This window comes from Notamacropus eugenii, chromosome 1 (assembly GCF_028372415.1).
Source record: "Notamacropus eugenii isolate mMacEug1 chromosome 1, mMacEug1.pri_v2, whole genome shotgun sequence".
Lineage (NCBI taxonomy): Eukaryota > Metazoa > Chordata > Mammalia > Diprotodontia > Macropodidae > Notamacropus > Notamacropus eugenii.
Genome location: NC_092872.1, coordinates 418,173,384 through 418,194,656, shown reverse-complemented (window position 1 = coordinate 418,194,656; position 21,273 = coordinate 418,173,384). Strand labels below are relative to the sequence as shown.

At 46.4% G+C, this 21,273-nt stretch overlaps 1 protein-coding gene across 12 annotated transcripts in view; it reads right to left on the bottom strand.

Moving 5' to 3' along the window:
• RALY (RALY heterogeneous nuclear ribonucleoprotein) overlaps positions 1–21,273 on the bottom strand; it is a 63,389-nt gene that overhangs the window by 3,287 nt on the left and 38,829 nt on the right. For 3 of the 12 annotated variants that reach the window (XM_072631288.1, XM_072631290.1, XM_072631289.1), the window contains exons 2-8: positions 9,199–9,463; positions 8,066–8,138; positions 5,206–5,253; positions 4,602–4,763; positions 3,588–3,745; positions 2,231–2,344; positions 1,536–1,675 (exon numbers count right to left, since the gene is read on the bottom strand). In XM_072631288.1, the coding sequence (XP_072487389.1) occupies positions 1,536–1,675; positions 2,231–2,344; positions 3,588–3,745; positions 4,602–4,763; positions 5,206–5,253; positions 8,066–8,138; positions 9,199–9,454 (951 nt within the window). In that variant the 5' untranslated portion in view covers positions 9,455–9,463. Of the gene's footprint in view, positions 1–956; positions 1,209–1,535; positions 1,676–2,230; positions 2,345–3,587; positions 3,746–4,601; positions 4,764–5,205; positions 5,254–8,065; positions 8,139–9,198; positions 9,464–21,273 lie in introns of those variants that run through there. The other 9 variants (XM_072631295.1, XM_072631297.1, XM_072631296.1 and 6 more) reach the window with 4 other exon arrangements.

The following is a 21,273-nucleotide window of genomic DNA, read 5'->3' as shown; positions in this document are numbered from 1 at the left end:
AGGCTGCAGAACCTAGGGTGGACTGGAGACCTCTGGAGCCCTTCGAGTTCAGTTCAAGCAAAGGAACTGCCCCAGGGCAAGGCTGCTCTGGTGTCCACACTGGCTATGGATGGTCAGGAAAGAGGAGAGGGGCTTAAATAAAAACAGGAGAAATCTGCTGCATACAAGAAGACCCCTGATTGCTCTGATGATGCAATGTCTAGCATGGTGCCTTGCACACACTAGGTCCTCAAAAAACATTTACTACGAATCTCAGAGCTGGAAGTGAGCTTGAAGATCTTAATCCAATCCAGGTACCTCCTGTACATCCCTGATGGGACAGGGTGTGAGTGTTCATCCAGTCTCTGCCACAGTCACTTGTCACACACAGGCAGCTCGTGCCACTGCTGTACGTTTCACTGGACATATAGGGGCAGTTTCAGACTTTGAAGAGAAACAGGGAAAAACCAGGGGGTGGTGGGAAGAGAGCCCTGGAGCTGCCGTGGGTAACCTTGGGCAAGCAAATCCCTTTCCACTCTGAAACTCAGTTTCTTTCTCTGGAAAATGTAGGATTTGGCTTAAGCAATCTCTACAATTCCTTCCAGCTCTGATGTTCTAAACAAATATTGTAGCCTAAATCAAGTCCAGAGTTTAAGTATGAGGTGGGGAGGGGGCAGGGGATGAGGGGAGGGGGGAAGAGAAGGGAGCCCAAGGTCACATGACGTACCATCTTGAAAATGTTCCTCTTACTAGGAACTGTTTTTAACTTTCTGCACAGCCAGAATTTAGCATTACTACAACTACTTAGAAGTTCTTTTGAGTTCTTGTGACTCACAGCTTTTCTGAATGAAGTTTATGTTTCTGTCCTGTTCAGTGTTGCAATAATAATTTCTAAAAGGAAATTATATTGGAGACTAGTGCCTGAATTAATTTAAATCTAAATCTATACTAAGCAAGTTTCACTGGTTGTTCGGATGTCCAATGTTAAGTTTTTAATAAAACACAGAAGAAAAGGAAAGGAGACGGCAGTTTAAGGGTCCCTGAGCTCCCCCAAAGCATAACTCCATTTATAGTTCCACGCCCATTTGTGTGTCTGGGTGCATACAGTTTCTAGGTTGGACAGTGAGTCTTTTGGGTGGTCTGTCTGTGTCTCTGCTTGACTGGTGGGCTCCATGGCTCTGAAGCTCCCAAGTTCATGGTCACCATCCCCCAAGCTGCCAGTGTCCCTGCTGCCCCCCAGAAAAATTTACTTTTTTATTTTGCATATAATTACATACACAGATATGACAGATAATAACATAGTTGTACAAAAGCTGGAACTGGGCTTTTTTGGTCTTTAGGTTGGGAAACAGAGGCTGGGACAAGGGCCTAGACTAGATCCAGGAGCTGGGAGGAGCAGGGACAGGCAGGCTCGAGAGGGGATCTGTTCTCCCCCCACGCTGGATCAAACTGAACAGGTGAAAGCCCCCTGGCCAGGTGCCTCCTACTTGGGCAAACCTTGGGGCCTGAAGGTTGGATGCTCAGGGGCCCAGCTTCTGTCCTCCCTTGGCCCTCACCAAATCTTCGAAGTCATCCTGTGCCAGAGCCTCATCGCCGTCATCTCCAGGCACCAACTCTTCCAAGGGCGTCTCCGCCTCAGAAGCCGTGTCCTCCTGAGGGGCCTCACTCTTCTTGCTGTCATTCTTCTTCTTGCCATCTTGGGGAGTGGAGCGGGGAGGGGAGAAGTAAAGGCTCAGGGCAGGGTGGATACCCCAGGGCCTCATGAGCAGGATCAAGGAGAGCTTGGCCCACAGGAGAGCCTCCTCACACCTCTAGGCACCTGGTCAGGAAACTTCAACCTTTGCCATCATCACTTTTTTCTTGGAAGCCCCCCTCCCCAGTAGTGTCAAGCCCAACACCCTGCACACAGTAGGCACTTAATAAAAGATTGCTGGACTGAACTGGACTCAGCCTCAGAGCTCTCCAATTTTAGAACTAACAGAGTCTAGGAGTTGCTTTGAGATATAAGCCCCTCACCTTGCATGCCCAGAAAATGAAAGATACCTCAGTCATCTAAGAAGGGAAGTGACTTGCCGAGGTCCAAGAGGCAGTAAATGGTGGAGATGGAATTTGAACCCAGGTTCTCTGACTCCAAAGCTAAGTGTTCTTTCTACTGTACCAGGCCGTCTCATCCTCAAACTCCCAGCTTCCCTTCTTCTCCCTCACCCTCTCCCTTCCCTGGGGCTGAGCACCCAAGACACAGGGGTCTAACCTGTGCCAGGACTCTGCTCCTCCGAGATCTGGTCCAGCCGCCCCAGCAGGGCCTCAATGTTGTACTTGATCTGGGTAAGTTCTGTCTTGATGGTCTGCAGCTCACTACATTTCACTGGAGGTACAAGGAGAAAAAGTAAGCACAGGGAGGAGGTTATCAGAACTCTAATCAGCAACTTCTGCTCTGAGGGCAAGTGGGGTAAGGGGCTCATCTAGGTTACAGCCTCCAGGAGTAAGGAATCCAACTCAGGTCACTACAAAGTTTCCAAACTGTTCAAGGGGAAGAACCAAGTTCTGGGATGCTGCTGCTGCCAGGGGCAAGATCTAGCAGAGGAGCTAGTGCTGAGCTCTGAATTTCACATCCTAGAACAAAAGCCCAGTGGCCTCACCCTAGTTATGGCTCAGGAGGAGTGGGGGGAGAATCTCTCCATCAGGGCTGGCTTCTAGAACTAGACCAGCCAAAGGTCAATCCCCACTGGGATGACCAGCATCAGGGACTTGCCTTCCCCTTGAGCTCTAGACCTTATGTTGTCTTTTATGTTTAAGATACATGGGGTCCAAGAAACTGAGATAGGGTTCAAGTTCTCAGGAACTTTTGGGTATGAAAGAGTGGAATCTGCTGGCATGAAGAATCCCCACCTTGGCCCTCCTTGGTGACCTGTCCAAGCTTACCTAACTAAACCTTCCTGGCCTCCAGATCCTGGGTGAATAAGAATTCAGACTATACCTTCTCCTCATGCCCTTTCATTTGAGTGTTTAAGTTATTCCTTATATTTAACCCAATCTCTGAGTCTTATAATCAGTATCATCATGAGCTCATATTTCCACAATGCTTTTTACAAAGTGCATTCTTCACAGCAACCTTGTGAAGCAGGAGATGTAGGGAGTAGAACTCCCATTTTGCAGACAAGGAAACTGAGGCCCAGAGGGTGAAGTGATTTCTCCAGGGTAGAACACCTAATAGGACCAACGGGATGCAAACTAAGGCTTCCTGCCTCGATACCTTGGACTTTTTTGACTGCATTACACTTGTGTCAAATTTTATTTGGGGGAGCCCTCACTCTTCTCAGGCTCTTTCAAATACTGCCTCCTCTCTGATGATCTGTCTCAGGGGCTGGTGGAAGTTCCTGGGAGTTTTTTGTATCATGAAGGCAAGGAAATTCCTAAGAACATTTCTAGGGACCAGTTTGTCCTCTATGCAAGGGAAAGATGCTGAGAAGGTGTAGACAGCTGGGAGGAAGGTTCAGGGATCCCTGGGACTAGAGAGAGGTTTTTGAGGTCCTCAAAGACTTGGAGAGAACTTTAAAGGTCTACCAGCTGCTCCCCACACCATCTCATCCCAACTCCTGGACACTCACACTTTAACTTTGATGAGCTGCTGGAAGTGGTGGAGCGGGCGAAGAGTCTGACAGGCAGAGTTGCTTTGATGCGACGGACAAGAGGGATGGTGACCCGTGGCCTCTTCACAGGAACCACCCTGGGGACTGGAGAGAGCCGGCCTCGGGGCTCGAAAAGCCTGAATTTCAAAACAGGACAGAGACTTGCAGACTGGGTGTCCCAGGCAGCGTGTCCCAAGGGTCCAATGGCCAAACCAGAGATGGAGGATGTAAGGAGGACTGGAGGGATGGGGAATGGACAGAGTATGGATGAACGAGAGAGGAGGGATGGAGGGAGGGAGAGGAACTCAATATATAGTGATGGAGGTTGCATGAGGGATAAACAGAGGGACTGGGGAAGGGATGTGGCCACCAAGAGCTGCTACTGCTTCTCAGAGGCCTCTAAAGGGGACCAGTGGCCTGGAATGTAGCTGAGGCCAGCAGTTGGGAGGCTAGAGCCCTGTTCTGAGCTCCTCTCTCTCTCATTCCCAGGCAATGGTTTCTTCCACGCCTCCCCACCCCCAATTCCTCCCAACCTCTGAATCAGGCCCAAGACCTCCAACCTCTGGATGATTTGCAGCCCCTCAAAAACATAATGAACAGTGGCCCAAGAAAATGGAAAGCAGAATTTAGGACAGAGCAGGGCTCTCAGGTGAGGGTGGAAAAAAAGGGATTTTCAGTGGACTGAAGAAATTGGCTGTGTGACTTTGGGCAGTCAATGAAGTCTTGGAGCTTTGATTTTTTTCATACATCAAATGGGGGAAGTGAGACCTGTCCAAGCTACTTCACAGGGGCTGTGGTAAGGACCCAGCAAGAAACCACTTTTAAAAGCAAAAGGATGACCTGAGGGCACCCACCTGGAGAAGGGAGGAAGTTATGGGCCTTACCAACCTGCTCTCTCTTCACCCACCCTGACCCATTGCCCACCCTCCATTCCCCCATTCCCTCCAGTCTACAGATAGAGAAACTGAGGCACAGAGAGGGCAAGCAACTTGCCTCAGGCCACACAGTGGCTCCGTGGTGGATCTGGGGACTAAGAACCCAGGGTTCACATGCCTTCCCTCGGACAGTGGTCCTGACTGCACTCCTGAGCTGGGAGCCGGAAACCCCTTCTCCCGGGCAGCCAAGAGTAGGCTGAGGCTGAGGCTGGGACTGGGGCTGGGGCAGGGGGAGGAAGGGGAGGAAAGAGAAACAGGGGAGAGGACAGAACTTCAGGCCAAGCATGAAGATCTCTGGTCAGTAACCCCAGTATGTGAGGGGCAGAGCCTGGTGGGCTTCATGTGGGGGACAGGGCTGAGGAGAGGAGGATGGGAAAGGTCTTCTGAAGGTGCACCTTCAGGGCCTTCTGCTTTCAGAGTAGCCCCAGTACTCTCCCAGCCCAAGACAAAAGTGCCTTCCAGTCATAAAATCCTGACTTTCAATTTAATTCAACAAACATTTATTAAGTGCCTACTGTGTGCAGAACTTGGTACTAGGTTTGGAGAGATGAGGGCACTGAATCACAGCATGGGAGCTTCCCTTGCCTGCAGTCACTGAGCCCCAGAACCCTCCCCCTTCCCTTCCTGTGGCCAAGATGAGCCCATTACTCCTCTCCGCTCACCTGTCATACAGGTCTTCCCTGTAGTAATCAGAGTCAAAGTCGTAGCCCCTGGGGAGACAAAGGGGAGACACTCAAGGGTTAGTCTCCCTCCTGCCCAAGGGCTGGTGTCTGCCTCCACCTCTCTTGGGATCAGAGCAATCCCTGAGGTAGGAAGGACAGGAGCCATCATTCCCAGCATACAGATGAGGAAAGGAGCAGGAGGAGGAGACCATCTGAAAGTTATTAACCTTCCCAAGGTCATATGGCTAGCAGGTGGTGAAGCAGGGGCCCAAGGTGCAATGGAAAGAGTGTGGGACCTGTGTGGTCCTGGGTCCACTTTGAGCCTTGGGCCCCTCTTCTGCAAAGTGGGGACAATAACCTTTATATTATGTACCTCACAGGGGTTTTGTGTGCAGAGTGCTCTGAAAGCTACAATTTGCTCTCTAAATAGGAGTTCTTAATAACAAGAGCCAGAGTTTCAATAGGTTTGCACTTTATACCTTTCATATGAACCTCAGAACAATCTCGTGAGGGTCATTTTTATCTCCATTTGACAGCAGAGGAAAAAGCTGAGGCTGACAGAGGCCACAAGACTTGCCCCATAATGGCTGTCTGAGGCAGGACCTGAAGGAACTCGTTTCTTGACCTCAAGCCCAGTGCTCTACTTTCCCACCCACCTAGCTGAGTTATTATTATTGGAGAGGCCACTCAGGGTTAAGTCTGGCTCATATGAGTCTGGGATACTGATGCCAAGTCACCTCCTATCATCTTGTTGGGACCAAAATTCAGAAATGCAACTGTTCCCCCAAATTCTGTGCTCAGGACATTGCCAACCATATAGGGTGGTACAGTGGGGAGAGCAATGGATTTGGAATCAGGAAACTGGGTTCAAATTCTGCCTGTCACACTACCCATGTGACCTTGACCAAGATACTTTACTACTCTGGGACTCAAGTTAACTCATTTATAAAATGGTAGGCTGGATTAAGAGGCCACTTAAGAAGGTCCTTTTTAGCTCTATATCCTATGGGCTCCTGAACTCTACTGTTAACTTGGTCCAGTGGGTCCCCCTGCTTGGCAGGCCCAGTCTTTTCCCTCCCAGTTCCCATGGAATCCTCCCCTTCCCGGTCCAGCTCAGTCCCCTGTCTCCTCCACTGCAGCCTTCTCTGACTGTGTAATCCCCCACTGAACTCTAGGCTCCGCAAGCCATATCTGGCCTTTTCTACCACCTGCCTGGTGCTGGATTAATGCCTCTTCTAACAGTTTACATGGGGGTGGGGTGAGGCAGGGGTCCGGTAAAAGCTACTTATGTTTAAGTGAAGAGGTGGAGTCTGCCCCATTCCTCAGTCTTCTGAAAAGAGTTATACTATCTAGAGGTTTGTGGCTTAGTAACAGCAGAAAGGGGTTGGAAAGGACAGCCTGACCCCTACCTCCTTTCACTGAGTCTTTAAAGCTTATCTGGGGATTTAATTTCTTACTTTCCTTCACCCAGCAAAAGCCATGGAGAAACTGAGGCACAAGTGTCCCCCCACGGTTTGCCTGTGAATGGCAGGATCCTTCTACCTGGAACAGCCAGACATCTCTACTATCTCACCTCACACCAATCCTGGTGGGGCCTCATCTGGGGAAGAAGCGAATGGGAGGGGTTCCTATGACAGACAATCCAGGTAGGATCCCTCCTGGGCTGGCAGTGGGAACCGTGTGGTTTGGTGGATAGAATGAAGAAACCAGACTCCATTCCCTCCTGACATTTTCAGCTACGTGACCTTGAAAAGTCACTCACCTGAACTCTAGTTTCGTTGTGTATAAAATAAGAATGATGGTGACATTGTCTAGCTATGTGACCTCCGACAGGTCACTTAACCTCTATGAGATTCAGTTTCTTCATCTGTAAAATGGGGATGATGTTAATCCTTGACCCACAAGACTGTTGGGAGATCACTTATGCCAAATGCACTATATATCTTAACAGTACAATATAAATGAGCTTCCTGCCTCGGCTCTTGCCTCTGCCAAGCAGACTAAGCTTGACCCTTCCTCCACTGGACAGCCCTTCAAGTACATGAAAATGAGCATCCTGGCGCCTCCCTCTGGCCTCCTCTGTGAGCTAAACACCCACAGGCTTTACAACTGGCCCTCACTGGCCCAGGGTCCAGGTCCTTCACCATATTGGTGGTCTTCTTCTGCTTACACAGCAGTCTAGCAAAATCTGTCTTCAAATGTGGCACCCAGCACCAAATACATGGCTCTCCTCATGGGTCCTGACCCAATGGATGACAGTAGGACCATCACCCTCTCTGCACACTGCACCTCTCATTTCAGTCCGTGCTGTAGTTAGTCCCTTTCTCCCTCAGTAGAACTCCTCTCTCCTCCCTGAGACTCTTCTGGGTATGGGAGAATCCAGCCCAGGCCCTTGGGGAGGAGAGGAGCATGGTACGAACAGTGCCTGGCACACAGTAGGTACTTAATAAGTGCTGTAAGCAGTAAATGGGGCCTTCAATCTGTGACTTCAATGTGTACATAAAGAACTTGCCTAGAGTCACCATAGCTAATCTATGTTAGAGACAAGATTAGAACCTAACTCTTCCTGGCTCTAAGGTCAACTCTATTTATTGGGCCACACTGCTTCTCAATAGATGCTTGTTGAATTGAATTGAAGAAGGCACTGACCTCTGTAAGAGGTCACACAGGATCCAGGGACCCAAGTCCCCCAAGCCCCAACTGCCCAAGCCACCCCTTAACTGTCAGACCATCAGTGCCAGCCCCACATGTATCCCCCCGTTGCTGACCTGGGACACTGTACCAGCAGGCAAGGAGCCCCTCTGTCTTTAGGGTCTGGCCCCACAGACAGAAAGACAGGCTACAGGGCAAACACACATACCCATAGGAGGCAGAAGCTGCTCTCTTGAGTCCTTTTGGTCTATTGGGTTTAGGTTCTCCAGCCATGTTGATGTCTATACAAAGAAGAAGTCAAGGCAGGTGATGGAGTGATAGCACCTGCTGACACACACACACAGGCACATCACACCTACATACACAGACATGGTCTTATACTAGGATGACTTGACTGAATGGAGTCTTCCCTTGCCCAATGCCTCTGGCTACCCTTCACACATGTAGGCATCACAAACACAAGCTATATATGAACATTCACATACACACTAAGACATGGCTTCATTCACATGCAAGAACAGTTCACGTATACTCATCTACATAAAATACAAACAAAAACACATTCACTACACCCATGCTCACATACCAGATTCAAATCCACAAGTAAGGGCACTCCCACATTTAAGTCCCACCAGTACCAGCACATACCCAGGGCGCCTTTTCTGCCACTAGGTGGCATGGTAGAACTTGGCATGCTGCCTGCTTTTGCCCTCACCAGTCAAGATTTTCTGCTGTGATCCATCCCCCCACTCTTCCTTCCACTCCCTGGATAGGTACCATCCTTATCATCAGGTTCCTGGCTTCCTTGGCCTTAACAGGAACTCTAGATGCTTGTCGTGGGTGATTGGGTGACTATTTACATATTCATGCCAGAAAGGAAGATCCTGGGCATCTCAGGAATAGAAAACAATCACCTGTAGCGGGGCTGATCAGGGAAGGGCCAGGACAGGCATCAATCCACTGGACAGAGGTGTGAGGTTGGCAGTTTGTTTTCTCTGCCCTGACATACTCATCTCCAGATTTCTCAGGGCCCCTCTGCCCTCCCTCCACCCGAGTACCTAAAGGTGCATATAAATAGTTTTATATGGACTGCTGGACTGGACTGCTTCATTCAAGAACATTTTAAATTTTAATTCTAAGTGTGTAATTAAAGGTTGAGTCTGTTAAAGGAATTTCAGGCACCGTGCAGGAACTGGAGGGAGAAGACTCTCAGAAGTCCTCAAAATCACAACTACCACAGAATAGCTTTTGCCTATTTCACCTACAATTAAGGTCAGCTTTGAGCTTGAGTAAGGGTCTGCCAGAACCCAGATGCTGATGGGGCAGGGGCCTAGTCCTTACCCAGAGTCTGCCCTGCCAGCACTCGCCCATTCTCGCCGAGCACGGCAGCACGGGCATGGCGCTCGCTAGCATACTGGACGAAGGCATAGCCCTTGTGCACAGAGCAGCCGGCTACACGGCCGTACTTGGAGAAGATGGTCTCTACGTCCGCTTTCTTCACCATGGCTGTGTTTAAGTTCCCAATGAAGACGCGAGAGTTGAGGGACTTGGGGTCATTCTTGTTGGTGATGTTGCTTGTGTGCACTTTCAGAGACATGGCGATGACCTAGAAAGACAGAAACTCAGTGAGGTCACAACACTGACCCACCTGCCAGTCTACGCCTACTCAGTCCCCTGACTGGCAGAGGGTAAGAAAGGGGAACCACAATGGGGTTTGCTATATTATTAAATACCCCTGCGAGATTAAGTCATAAAGATGGGAAACCCTTCCTGAAACCCCAAGATGCTAGAGACTTTCCTCAAGTTACCTTGTTACCTCCCCCTCCAAAAGTTACCTTGTATGTATTTTGTATCTATTTACACACATACATGCTTCTCACAACAGAAAGTAATCTTCCCCAGGCCCTCATTATCTTTCCCCCAGAAAGATACAGCGCCTGGCCCACAGCAGCTCTTAATAAGAGTTTGCTGAGGATGGATCCCCCTGTCGCAGATGAGGAAATGGGGACCCAGTGAGATGAACTGCCTTCCCTGAAGTTACACTGTCAGAAGCAGAGCCAGGATTTGAACCCAGGCCCTCTCCTGCCATTGCACCATGCTGCCTTTCACCTGGAGGCAGAAGTGGAGCCCACCCTTTGCCCAGAATTGCCATCACCATAATGCCCTCTGCTGCTTCCACAGGGATGCATATTTGCCAGCAAACACTTCCATGAACTAGCTCTTCCCTGGTCCTAGGCCAACATCTGGCACTGAATTGAGCTTTGACAGAACCACCTGGTGCCCCTAGAGCAGAAGTGTCAGATCTCTGGAGAGATTATGAAGCAACCTTTAGCCTTCAACTGGTTCCTGACAGTCAGTCTGATGGGCCAGAAAAGAAAAAGAGCATTCAGAAAAGTTGTGGGGTCTCAGACTGAAGGGGACCTTGTGCAGCCAGAAGGGAAGCTCAGGGTCACAGGTCTGGGTGGAAGGGAAGTGTCTAGTAACAGTAGAGGAGACTTGAAAAAATATCAAAGAAGCTTTTGCTTCTGGCCTCTAGCAGCTAAAATACTAGTGGGGAAACTAAGACTTAAAACACTTGAGAAGTCTGTTATTACTCCTAGTAAGCATGAGACTAAAGTCTTGTCAATTTAGCCTTCATAATATCTCTTGTATTTGTCTCCTCTCCACTCCCACAGCCACTTGCCAATTTCTGGACCTTATTAGCTCTCCCTACTAACTAGTGAAACATCCTCCTAATTGGGCTCTGTTCTAAAACTTTACCCACTCCAATCCTCAATTGATTGTCCTAAAGCCCAGGTCTGACCACTTCACTCTACTGCTCCGGAGATCCAGGGGCTCCCAACTGTTCCTAGGAGTTGATCTAACAGCTCTTCTCTTGAGTACTTAAAGTCTTTCATAGTGGGCTCTAGCCCACCTTTTCCAGGTTTATTACACACTACTTTACTTCACTCACTCTATAATTCAGTCAAACTGGTCTAGTAACCCACTCTCACAAGTCTATTTTGTTGATGCCTACAGGACACCTTCCTTGCCTCCAAATCTAAGAATCCTAGTTTCCTTCAAAGCTCAAGGTGCCAATTCCCCTCCTTGAGGCCTTTCTGATTCTTCTTGGCCCTCAACACAAACACATAACAGCTGTTTTATACGAAGAGGCCTCACAGTATAATGGAGATAAGGTAGGGCTTGCATCAGGAAGACTTGGGTCCAAATTCTGACTGACATCTATTAGTTGGGTGACCATGGACAAATTAAGACCAAATTATAGACAGGCTGGTGATCTGCATTCCACAGAGGAATTTTCCACACTGGGAGTTTTCCCACTGATGAAATAACAGGACAGGCCCAGACCGAAAATTAAGAACCACAGTGCACATCCACATGATCCTTTACAGTTTATAAAACATTTGCTTGAGTTGGCTTGTGATGTTGAGAAGAGCAGTGTCTTTGGAATCAAGAGACTTGGGTTTGAGTATCAGCTGTGTGATCTAGGTTCAGGAGCATCTAGGTGGCTCAGTGGATAGAGCCCTGCTGGGCCTGTACTCAGGATCTGTGTTTAAATGCAGCCTCAGACACTTGCTAGATGGGTGACCCTGGGCAAATCACTTAAGCCCATTTGCCTCAGTTTCCTCATCTGTAAAATGATCTGGAGAAGGAAATGGCAAAGCACTCCAGTATCTTTGTCAAGAAAACCTCAAATGGGGTCATGAAGGGTCAGACACGACTGAAACAAATGAACAACAAGGGTCTAGGTTCAAGTTTGAGTTTCAGTATCAGCTATGGGACCCCAGGTAAGTCAAGTAATGTCTTTAAGCCTCATTTTCTCCATCTGCAAAATGGGAAAAATATCAACCTCCCTGGGTTGTTGCAAGGAAATAAACTGACATTTTAAGGATTTATGATTTCATAAGTAAGAATACTCTCTCCATCAATGCAGACTGAAACCCTAGAGCCAGTCCTCATGATCTACTGAGACTGAAAAAGATTCATTATCTTCTGGTCAACTCTAGTGATGAGCCTTTCAACTTAGCTAGGATAGCTAAGAACTAATACACATTTGTCCCTGAGTTTGTCTCTGAAGATTGCAATATGGTAGGGCCTTCCAGAGGTAGAAAGCCTTGAGAAGCCAGGGTCACTTCAATACCAAGAGGCATTAGAGGAGGACTACAGTATAGAAATGTTATCCTTATCATCCCTCAACACAGCACCAGCCTTTCTCTGTCTCAGAACCCCTTTCTCAGAAACCCAGTTTCTGTGGTTCCAGGTATCCATTCCAGGGAAACCTCATCATTTGGTTCCTTTGGAGCCTGAGGTGCCTCTTGACCCGCTATTTCTTCCTGCCCTGCCCCAGCTGGCTTTGCCTGGCAGGACAGAGAACTAAACCGGGTGCCTGAGGTGCGGAGGAGGAAGAGGAAGGCTATCAAGAGTGAGCAACTGAGTCCTTTCGAGTCACAAATAGTCAGACTTTCCATCAGAGTCAACTGATCAATGAATGTCTGGGCTCAAAGGGACCTGAGGAAAGAATCTGAGAACATTAGAACTAGAAATGACTTTTCAGGTCAACTAGTTGAACCCCTTCATTTTACAGATAAGGTAACTGAGATTCAGGGAGAGGGAAAGATTTGGCTCAAGGTTAGACAATAAATAAGTGGTAGAGCAAGGACTGGAACCCAAATATAGCTTGAGAAAAAACAGACAGACAGACAGAGTCAGAGACATATTGAGAGGGTCAGAGATGAACAAACAGAACTGTCAAAACAGAAACAGATGGACAGTTAGAGACAAAGACAAGAACAGACTCATAGGATTAGAGATTTAGAGCTGGAAGGGACCTTCAAAGTATTTAGTTCAATCCCTTCCTTTTACAGAAGAGGGAACTGAGGCACAGAGATGTCAAGTGACTTGTCCCAGATAGCATAGGTTGTTAAGGGTCAGAGCCAGGATGTGAACAGAAGTCCCAGGGTTCTTTCCCCCACACCCTACATTAAGAACTGCATTAGCTGAAGTTATAAGGGATTTACATATGTTATCTCATCTGATCCTCTCAGCCTCACGCTGAAGTAAGTGCTATTCTGGGGGAGGTGATTTCATCAGTGTTGGGAACTCCCTGGTGTGGAAACTCCACCAATCAACAACCCCTCTGTGACCTGAGAAGCTTGGAGAGCTGTCTGGGGGCCCTGAGAGGTGAAGAGACTGGTCTGTGGTCAGGAAGCAAAGATGTGTCAAAGGCAACATCTGAACTCGGGTCTCCCTGACTCCAAGGCTGGCTCCTCTATCCACTATACCACACTGCCCTCTACTGCTATTATCCTCTCCATTTTATAAATGAGGAAGCTGTAGCCCAGGGAGGCTGTGAGTGGCACACAATTACACAGCTAGTATTTGAGGCCAACTTCAAGCTGTGGCTTTTCCTGACTCCCCATTGCACCCACCTTCTACTGCATTTTGCTGCCACTTGGTGGTAGAGCCAATTCTTGAATCTGTGTTGGGATGTCTGAGCTGGGCCAGTGAAGCACCCTTACAGAGCGTTGAGGGAGTTCACATGTTTCACTGATTGCACAAGTAATGGGGGGGGGGGGGAAGGGAAGATTGGGGCAGGGAGAGTCAGAAAGACCTCATGGAGGAAGGAGCGCTTGAACTGAGCATTGAAAGGAAGTCAGTGATTCTAACAGTTAAAGGTGAGCAGAGTTCATTTCAGACTGTGCAAAGGAACAGAGATGGAAGTCAGTGTCCTCTAAGGGACAGTCACTAGACCAGTTTAGCTGCACTGGACCTTAGGCTGATTTACACTTCCATTGGACAAATGTTTTGAAATATAATTTATAGCTTAGAGGACACAGCTCGTTTCTGCTACAAAAAAAAAAAAAAAACAAACCCAAACCATTTTCTCAGCTGAAATATTTTAGCCATTTTGATGGCACTAATCACCAGCCTGGGAAAAGTGAATGGGATTTAGTAAGTCAGAGAAGTGGTAGATGTTCTGCCCTTGGTACATACACAGAGATACAGTGATGCTGTCATGGGAGGGCTTCTTTCAGTGGCAGAGGTGGCTAATAGAGCCATCTACACCAGAGGCATCACCCATTTGGCCAGCACTACTGCAGATTCATATTAAAGCAAAACTCAGAAATATTTAACAACAGCAAAAAAGACAGTACAACATAAATAATATTAATTTGTGGTTTTCTAAGTCAATATGGGGCCTTCAGGGATCACTTTGTATGGTTTAGTTTATACCACTGATTAACATCACCTCCTCTGTCTCTCCCCTACTCCAGTTCTATGAGCTGTAATGCAAAGCTCCTATATATATTCTTTACATCAAGGTCAAAATCTGCTCAAAGAGACAGATTTCATCATTTCCCACATTCTTTAATTCCCCCTCTCCTAGATCCCAATAACTTTTAAAAGAAATTTACTAATGTTTCTATTTTCATATTACCTATATTCCCCCACCCCCCTACTTTATAAGAATGAACAAGAAGGGAAAATGCTATTCAGCAAAACTAACCATATCTCTCAAGTCTGGCATTATACGCAGCGCTCTATACCCACAGTTCCTCACCCCATCCACCCCCAGCTCCTGGAAGAAGGAAAGGAGATGCAGCCTTATGGCTCTTCTTTGGGTCCAAGTTTGGTCATTACAATTATATAGCATTCAGTTTCAATTCCCCCCCATTCTTTCCCTTTACATTGTTGTAGTAATCGTGTATATTTTTTCCCTGGTTCTACTTATTTTACTTTCTATTAGTTGGTCTATGTCTCCCCACTCTTCTCTGTATTCTTCATATCCTTTATTTTTTACAATTCAATAATATTCATGCAAAACGTTTATTTGGCTATCCCCCAATAGCAGGTCTCCTACTTTGTTTCCACAAAAAGTGCTGCTGTAAGTATTCTGGCGTGTAAGGAAAGGGGTCTTTTTTAATCCTTCACCACCCTGGGGTATATGCCTAGCAATGGGATTGGTGGGTAAAAGGTTAAGAGCCCTATACTTTCTTCATTTAATTTCAAATGCTTTTAAGAATCATTGAACCAATTCATAGCTTCACCAACATAATATATAGTAATAGCCTTTCCACAACCCCATCAACACTATTTCCATCTCTGCCAATCAACAGGTTGGGTGCAGAGTAGATGCAGCATTGTTCTGACTCTTGTTTTTCTTATTATTAGTGATCTGGGAACTTGTTGTTCTTATGAGAACTCTCTGTTTATATCCTTTGATATTCCACTGGGGAATGGCTTTTGATTTTATATAAGCATATTAGTCCTTTTAGGTACATCTTGGATATCAGACCCTTATCAGACATTTTCCCAATTACTTTTCTTCTTATCCTAGTTGTGTTGTTTTACTTTGTGGGAAAGTTTTCCAATTTTATATAATCAAAATCTGTTTTATCTTTTGCAATTTATTACTTCTATCCCTTGTTACCACCACATAAGTAAGAAATTTCTATGACTCCCTGGTGCCTACAGGATCAATTTAAAATTCTTTGTCCTTTACAGTGTGACTCCAACTTCCCCAAATTCACCTCACAGGTTCCCCACAACATGGACTGTATTCTTTCAAAGGTGGCAATTTCCTCCTAGAATGTCCTTTATTTGCAACTCAACCTAGGATAACTAGGTGGTGCTGACCCTGGAGTTGGAGGACCTGAGTTTAAATCCAGCCTCAGACTGTGTGACCCTGGGCAAGTCATTTAATCCTGTTTGCCTCAGTTCCTCATCTGTAAAATGAGCTGGAGAAGAAAATGACAAACCATTCCAGTATTTTTGCCAAGAAAACCCCAAATGGGGTCACGAAGAGTCGGACATGACTGAATTGACTCAACAAAAATAAAATCAACTCAACTTAGCTGAAGTCATAATGGAGTGAGGTATCTTAATGCATTAGAATTGAAAGGGCCTTTTAAGGCTAATAACATCTCACACTTCTACAGCTTTTCTTACAACAGCCTTCCCTAGATAACTGACCTCCCTGCTTCTAGTTTCTCCCCCATCTCTGATCCATTTTCCACTGCTGCCAAAATAAACTTCTTATGAAACAGGTCTGTTCATGTGACTCCCTTCCTCAAGAGCTTCAAGTAGGTTTCTATTGCCTCTAAGTAATATACTACTCAGTCTGCTGTATAAGGTTGACCATAATCTGGCTTCAACTACCTTTATGGCCTTATTTCACATGACTTTCCTCTCATGTACTTTAGGGCAAACTGGACTAAGAGTTATTCCTGAACTCATCTGTCCCTGTCTCCGTTTGTATAACTATCCCCGCTGCTGGAAGGCACTCCTCCCCACTCCCCCCTACTTCCTGCCTTTCCAATACTGATCTTCCTTCTAGGCTCAGCTCAAATATCACTTCCTTAGTGTTCTCTCCCTCCTAAAACGACCTTCTGTTTGCTTCTGTGTACATGTTGTGTCCCCCCGGAATGTGAGCTCTTCTAGGAACAGGGCCTGTTTTATTTTGGTCTTTGCATCTCCAGCCCCACGCATGGTACCCTCTTTCTAAAAGACCCTTAATGTTAACTGAATCAAGCCACCACTCCCACTTTAAAGATGAAGAAACTGAGATCTACAGAGGAAAACTGACTTGACCAGGGTCATACAGTTAACAAGCATCAAAGCCGGGGCTTAGCAAACTCAGATCTTTTGACACCATCCTCTTTCATTAAACACAGATCTATCTGCTCACTTTAATTTACATCAATACTTCGACCAGGCACCACTGTGGCTGATCTCTCTAGCAGTAGAGATTCAGGCCCCTTTATATCTTAGTAGATGCATTTATGAGTTGCCATAGTTAAAAAAATTCAAACTCAAGCCCGTCTACAATGAGCTAGGCTGGTAGTTAGATAACATACATATAGAATCCATCACCACATCTATCCCAACTCCTTATTTTTAGAGAGGCAAGAGCTGAAGTCTATGGAGGGAACACGACTTGGGCCAAAGCCACACAGCTTAACACAAGCAGTAGCAGAGCTAGCATTTACACACAGGTCTTCTAATTCTCAGTTTGAGGCTCTTTCCACTCTTTCTGGTCTTGCTCAGAAATCAAAGTTAGATTTCAAGATCAGCACCAGGTCCTTAAGCCTAGCTAGGTGATGTCCCACCCATGTGGCTTGGAAAAGAAGCAGCTTTCTGTGGTAGGAAATATTTTAGAAGGAAAATGAAGCAATTAGGTAGGACAGTCACTCGCTCAGGGCATCTTGGTAGAAAGGCACCTAGTTACCAAAGCTATGGTTGACAGAGCATCTATTAATCTCATTCAAATTCTCTGGTAGTGCAGGGCTCAGTCATCTAGTGCTGCCCAAATGATCATTACCAGCCAGGCAGGACTAATTTCCCCAAAAGCTTTTCAATTCTCCACCATATTTATCCAGTGAGGTGCTAACCTAGGGCTCTACTTCCTGGCTCCCTTGTCCTCTTTTCTCCCTGAAAGTCCTCCCCTCTATTCATCACCACCCAACCTCTCTAATCCAATCCAATCAATCAATAACCATTTATTAAGAGCTTACTGTGTACCTGGCACCATGCTAGATACTGAGAACACAAAGACAAAAATGAAACAGTCCCTGCTCTCAAAGAGCTTACCTTCTACCAAGGAGAGGGATAGAACACATAAGTAGGTAAGCATATGCCAACATATGTGAGGAGAGAGAGTGTATCTACAAATCAGGGGATGAGGAAAGGCTCCCTTCAGCGGTGGTACCTGAGCTGAGCACTGAAGAAAGCTAAGAATTCTAAGGGTTCAAGTGAGGAAGGAGGCATGGGATGCTCTGAGAGTCTGTGTACAGAAATCTGCTAAGGCCTGGCCCCACTCCATTCCCACTGGAAAGACTATCTTCTGAAACTAAACAGGAAGCCCCCCAAATCCCCACACTTGAGATTGCTGCTCCCCAGGAGCTAATGCCAGGAACCCAGGCATGATTAGTCACAAAGCACTCCTTCTTGATCACAGTCATTCTTCCCTGCAAATGATGTTTAAAAGTCATTAAAAGATTTGTCAGCTGTGACTTATGAGCCTCGTTCCCACCAGGAAGCTGGGCAATGACAAATGCCCCACTAGGCCTCTCATCTATCATGTGGCCAGGAGGTGCCCAGTTCCAATTACGGGGGTAAAAATGACAAAAAAACTCCTTGCTTTATCATTACTCATTTACCAATACTCGGGCACCTCTTCCCAGGGTGTCTCCAGCCCAGAAAGGAGCCTGACTATGCAGTAAAAAAACTGGGGTCCTTGCTGTATCTCTTCCTTAGTCACTCCAGACCCCAGGTCAGGACCTTTGGGAACCTCTGCCCGCCAAGTTCCTGAATGTGTGACCTTGAGGTGATCGTTGGAATAGGAGGAATGGGGTGAGCTTCCTCCCTTCCCCCTTTTATGGCTGAGTCCGGTTCTTTAAAGCCCAACCTAAATGCCACTTCTTTCTGATCATCTGTGGGTAATGACCTCCTCCCTGAGATTCCCAAAGGCATTTTTTGTACCTCTACAGTGCAATTTTGAGGCACAATGATTAGCTTTGGAATTAGGAAGACCTAGGTTCAAGGTTTGCCTCTAACAAGTACTGCCTCCGAGACCCTAGTGCAGTGCCTAGTGTATCTCCAAGTGCCCTAGACACTATGGCAACTCTAAGACCTGAAATGATGCCAATTTGCACTGATGAAGGGAATTTTCTCACTGAGAGCTCCCTATAACAGTGAAATCACAAGAAAATTTCAAAATAATAATGGATTTATCAGGTAACCTTGTACATTATATGTACTGTGAGTGTCATGAGGGTGTGGACTGTAACTTTTCTACATTTTGTATCTCTCCCAACACAGGGCTCACTACACACCACAGAGATAGAGACTGACCCTATGATTTTATTAATATTGAGAAATATGAGGAAAACTCCTATTAATGCAGGTGAGCACCTTATTTGCCCTAGGGCAAACGTAGAGGTATCAAATAGGAAATAAATAAAAATACAATGAAAGATAGATAATATTGCACTTTAAAACTTAAGTCAATATGTGGAACACAGGGATCCTTATATGTGTATTGGTGGCCCCTGTCTGTCTTTGAGATTGACACTCCCAGTCTAGAGTACTGAGAAGTTAAGTGATTTGCAGTTATACAACTGATGTCAGGGGTCTTTGAACCCAGGGCTTTGTAACTCAGTTAGCTGCTACATGTTGCCTCTCACAGTAGATATTTTATAAATGTTTGCTAAACTGAAATACTTCATGGTCATAATATTCATTCCAAAACAGCAATTTATACTTCTGGAACCATGAATGTCAGAGCTGGAAGGACAATTGAGACTCACTATCTGTACCATATCTTCCCCCCATCCCCCATTTACAGGTGAACAAACTCAAGCCCTGAGAGGGAGGACTTCCCCATGCTCCAGCCACGACCAGCACTCCAGTGGCAAATCTCCTGCCTCCTAATCTGGGGCTCTTCCCACTGAACCACAGTGCCTTCAGTGTCTCCACAGGCCTCTAATTCCCATAAAACCTACAAAGAAGAGAAGAGTTTATTCCTTTTCTTTCTGGTCCACTGACTGATTTCTTTTAGGTTGTGAAGGTACCCTGACTTTCCTGCTGTGACTCTACCTCTGTGACTAAGAATAGTCTTGGGACAGTTGAAGGAATGGGGGTAGAAGCAGGAAGGGGGGGGGGTGGATTCCAGAAGACGCCAGCAAAAACAAAATGGTTTTTTAGGTTAGAATGCCCTAACCCTATATGTGATGGGCATGGTTTACTAGAAGCAGAAAACTATTAGTGACAAGTGCTCCGGGGAAGTAAAGTAGTTTTACTTAGGTGGACTGAAGTGGAGGGAGGAATGGAGGTTTCTGGCTTCATATAAGACAGTGTTCTAACTTCAGGAGAATCTTTCTCATTTTGCATTTTATACACTGTTTTCTTTCCTTCTTCCCTTTCCTTTTCTCTTCTATTATTTCCCTCCCTCTTTCCCTTCCTTCTCTTCATCTCTACCTCCCTTCCATTTTCTCTCCTCTATTGTCTTTACTTGATCTCGGTCTCTCCCTTTTAATATCATTTAATATTAACCTTTGTCCTCTTCCACACATTTTCTCCTCCTTTCTTTTAGTCTTTAGTTTTCTCCCTCACCTTCCTAAACTCATTAATATTCTGGAAATTAGTGATGCTGTGGAGCAAGGCTATAAAATGGAAGGTAGCAACTGAATCATGGGCTCCCTCCTCCAACCAAATCCCACTAAATATGCCCTCTGCTAAACAGACTGGGAAGGGAGGAGCCCATTTTGTAGAGGAGGAAGCTGAGGTCCTTTTAACCAGGCAGGAAAAGTGTTGAGAGGCTTGAGGCAGGGGGAGCCACATATGTAAAAGTAGCACTCAGGGCTCTGAGGTCTCCAGTCATACTCTCAAACACCAAACTTCCCCCAACATGAAGAGGTCTGGGCACCCCTGGGGCCTCATTTAGCACACACTCTCGGTGATGGATGAGGGTTGGGAGCCTCCAGTAGGGTTCCAGGCAGTGAGATCTTGGGAAGATGGAAGTTTAATCTGGTGCCGAGGCTGAGCTGTTCCTCCCTGGGGTGTCCAAACGTTTGATTAAAATCTTTTTATGGGGAATCAATATTTTCCTCATTACAACATTCCTTCTCCTCCCTAAAAACACCAGGAAAGACCTGAAGGAGTTGCCCTCCTCACCAGGGCAACATCCATCAGTTTCTAGCCTGCCTGTCATGTTTTATTTTATTTCATAAATATAGCTAGGAAAAAACTCACCCCATGGGCTAACTCAGATGGCCCTGTCACATCCTGTCTCATGGTTGCCACACAGGAGAGGCCACTGGGGCCCTGGCCATGTGTTATGGCCATAGTCCTAAAACGTGTGAAGATAGGACAAGACCATTCTCTTATTCGGAGTCCTTCCCCACCCTGGCTTCCATCGATGTTCAAAAGCCTGAGAAAACTGGAGAGACCTTAAAGACCATCTAGTTCAACCCCTTCATTTTACAGATTAAGGAGGTCAAGGTTAAAGTGACTTGCCCAACAGCACAGAGGTAGAAGGCAGCATGGAATAGCAAAGTGAGCACTGGCTCTGAGTCAAGATGATCTGAGTTTGAATCCCACCTATGTAGTTTTGGGCAAATCACTTAACCTAAGTAAGCCTCAGTTTCCTCATCTGCAAAATGAGGGGGCTGACAGATGGGCTGAATTCTTTTCCAGCTTTAAATCTATGATTCTCTGAACAGGAAATGCATTTTAGCTCTGGTTAACATTTGGTGCATAGCTCATACATACTAGCTCTCAGCCAAAGGCAGGACCAGTTCCAATGCAATCCTCCAGCTGATTCTCATCCAGGAGAATTCCCAAAGTAGCCCTAGAGCTAATGCCTCTTGTGATCTTGAAGCCATAAATTCAGAAATTCAGTGTCAGAAAAAGGAG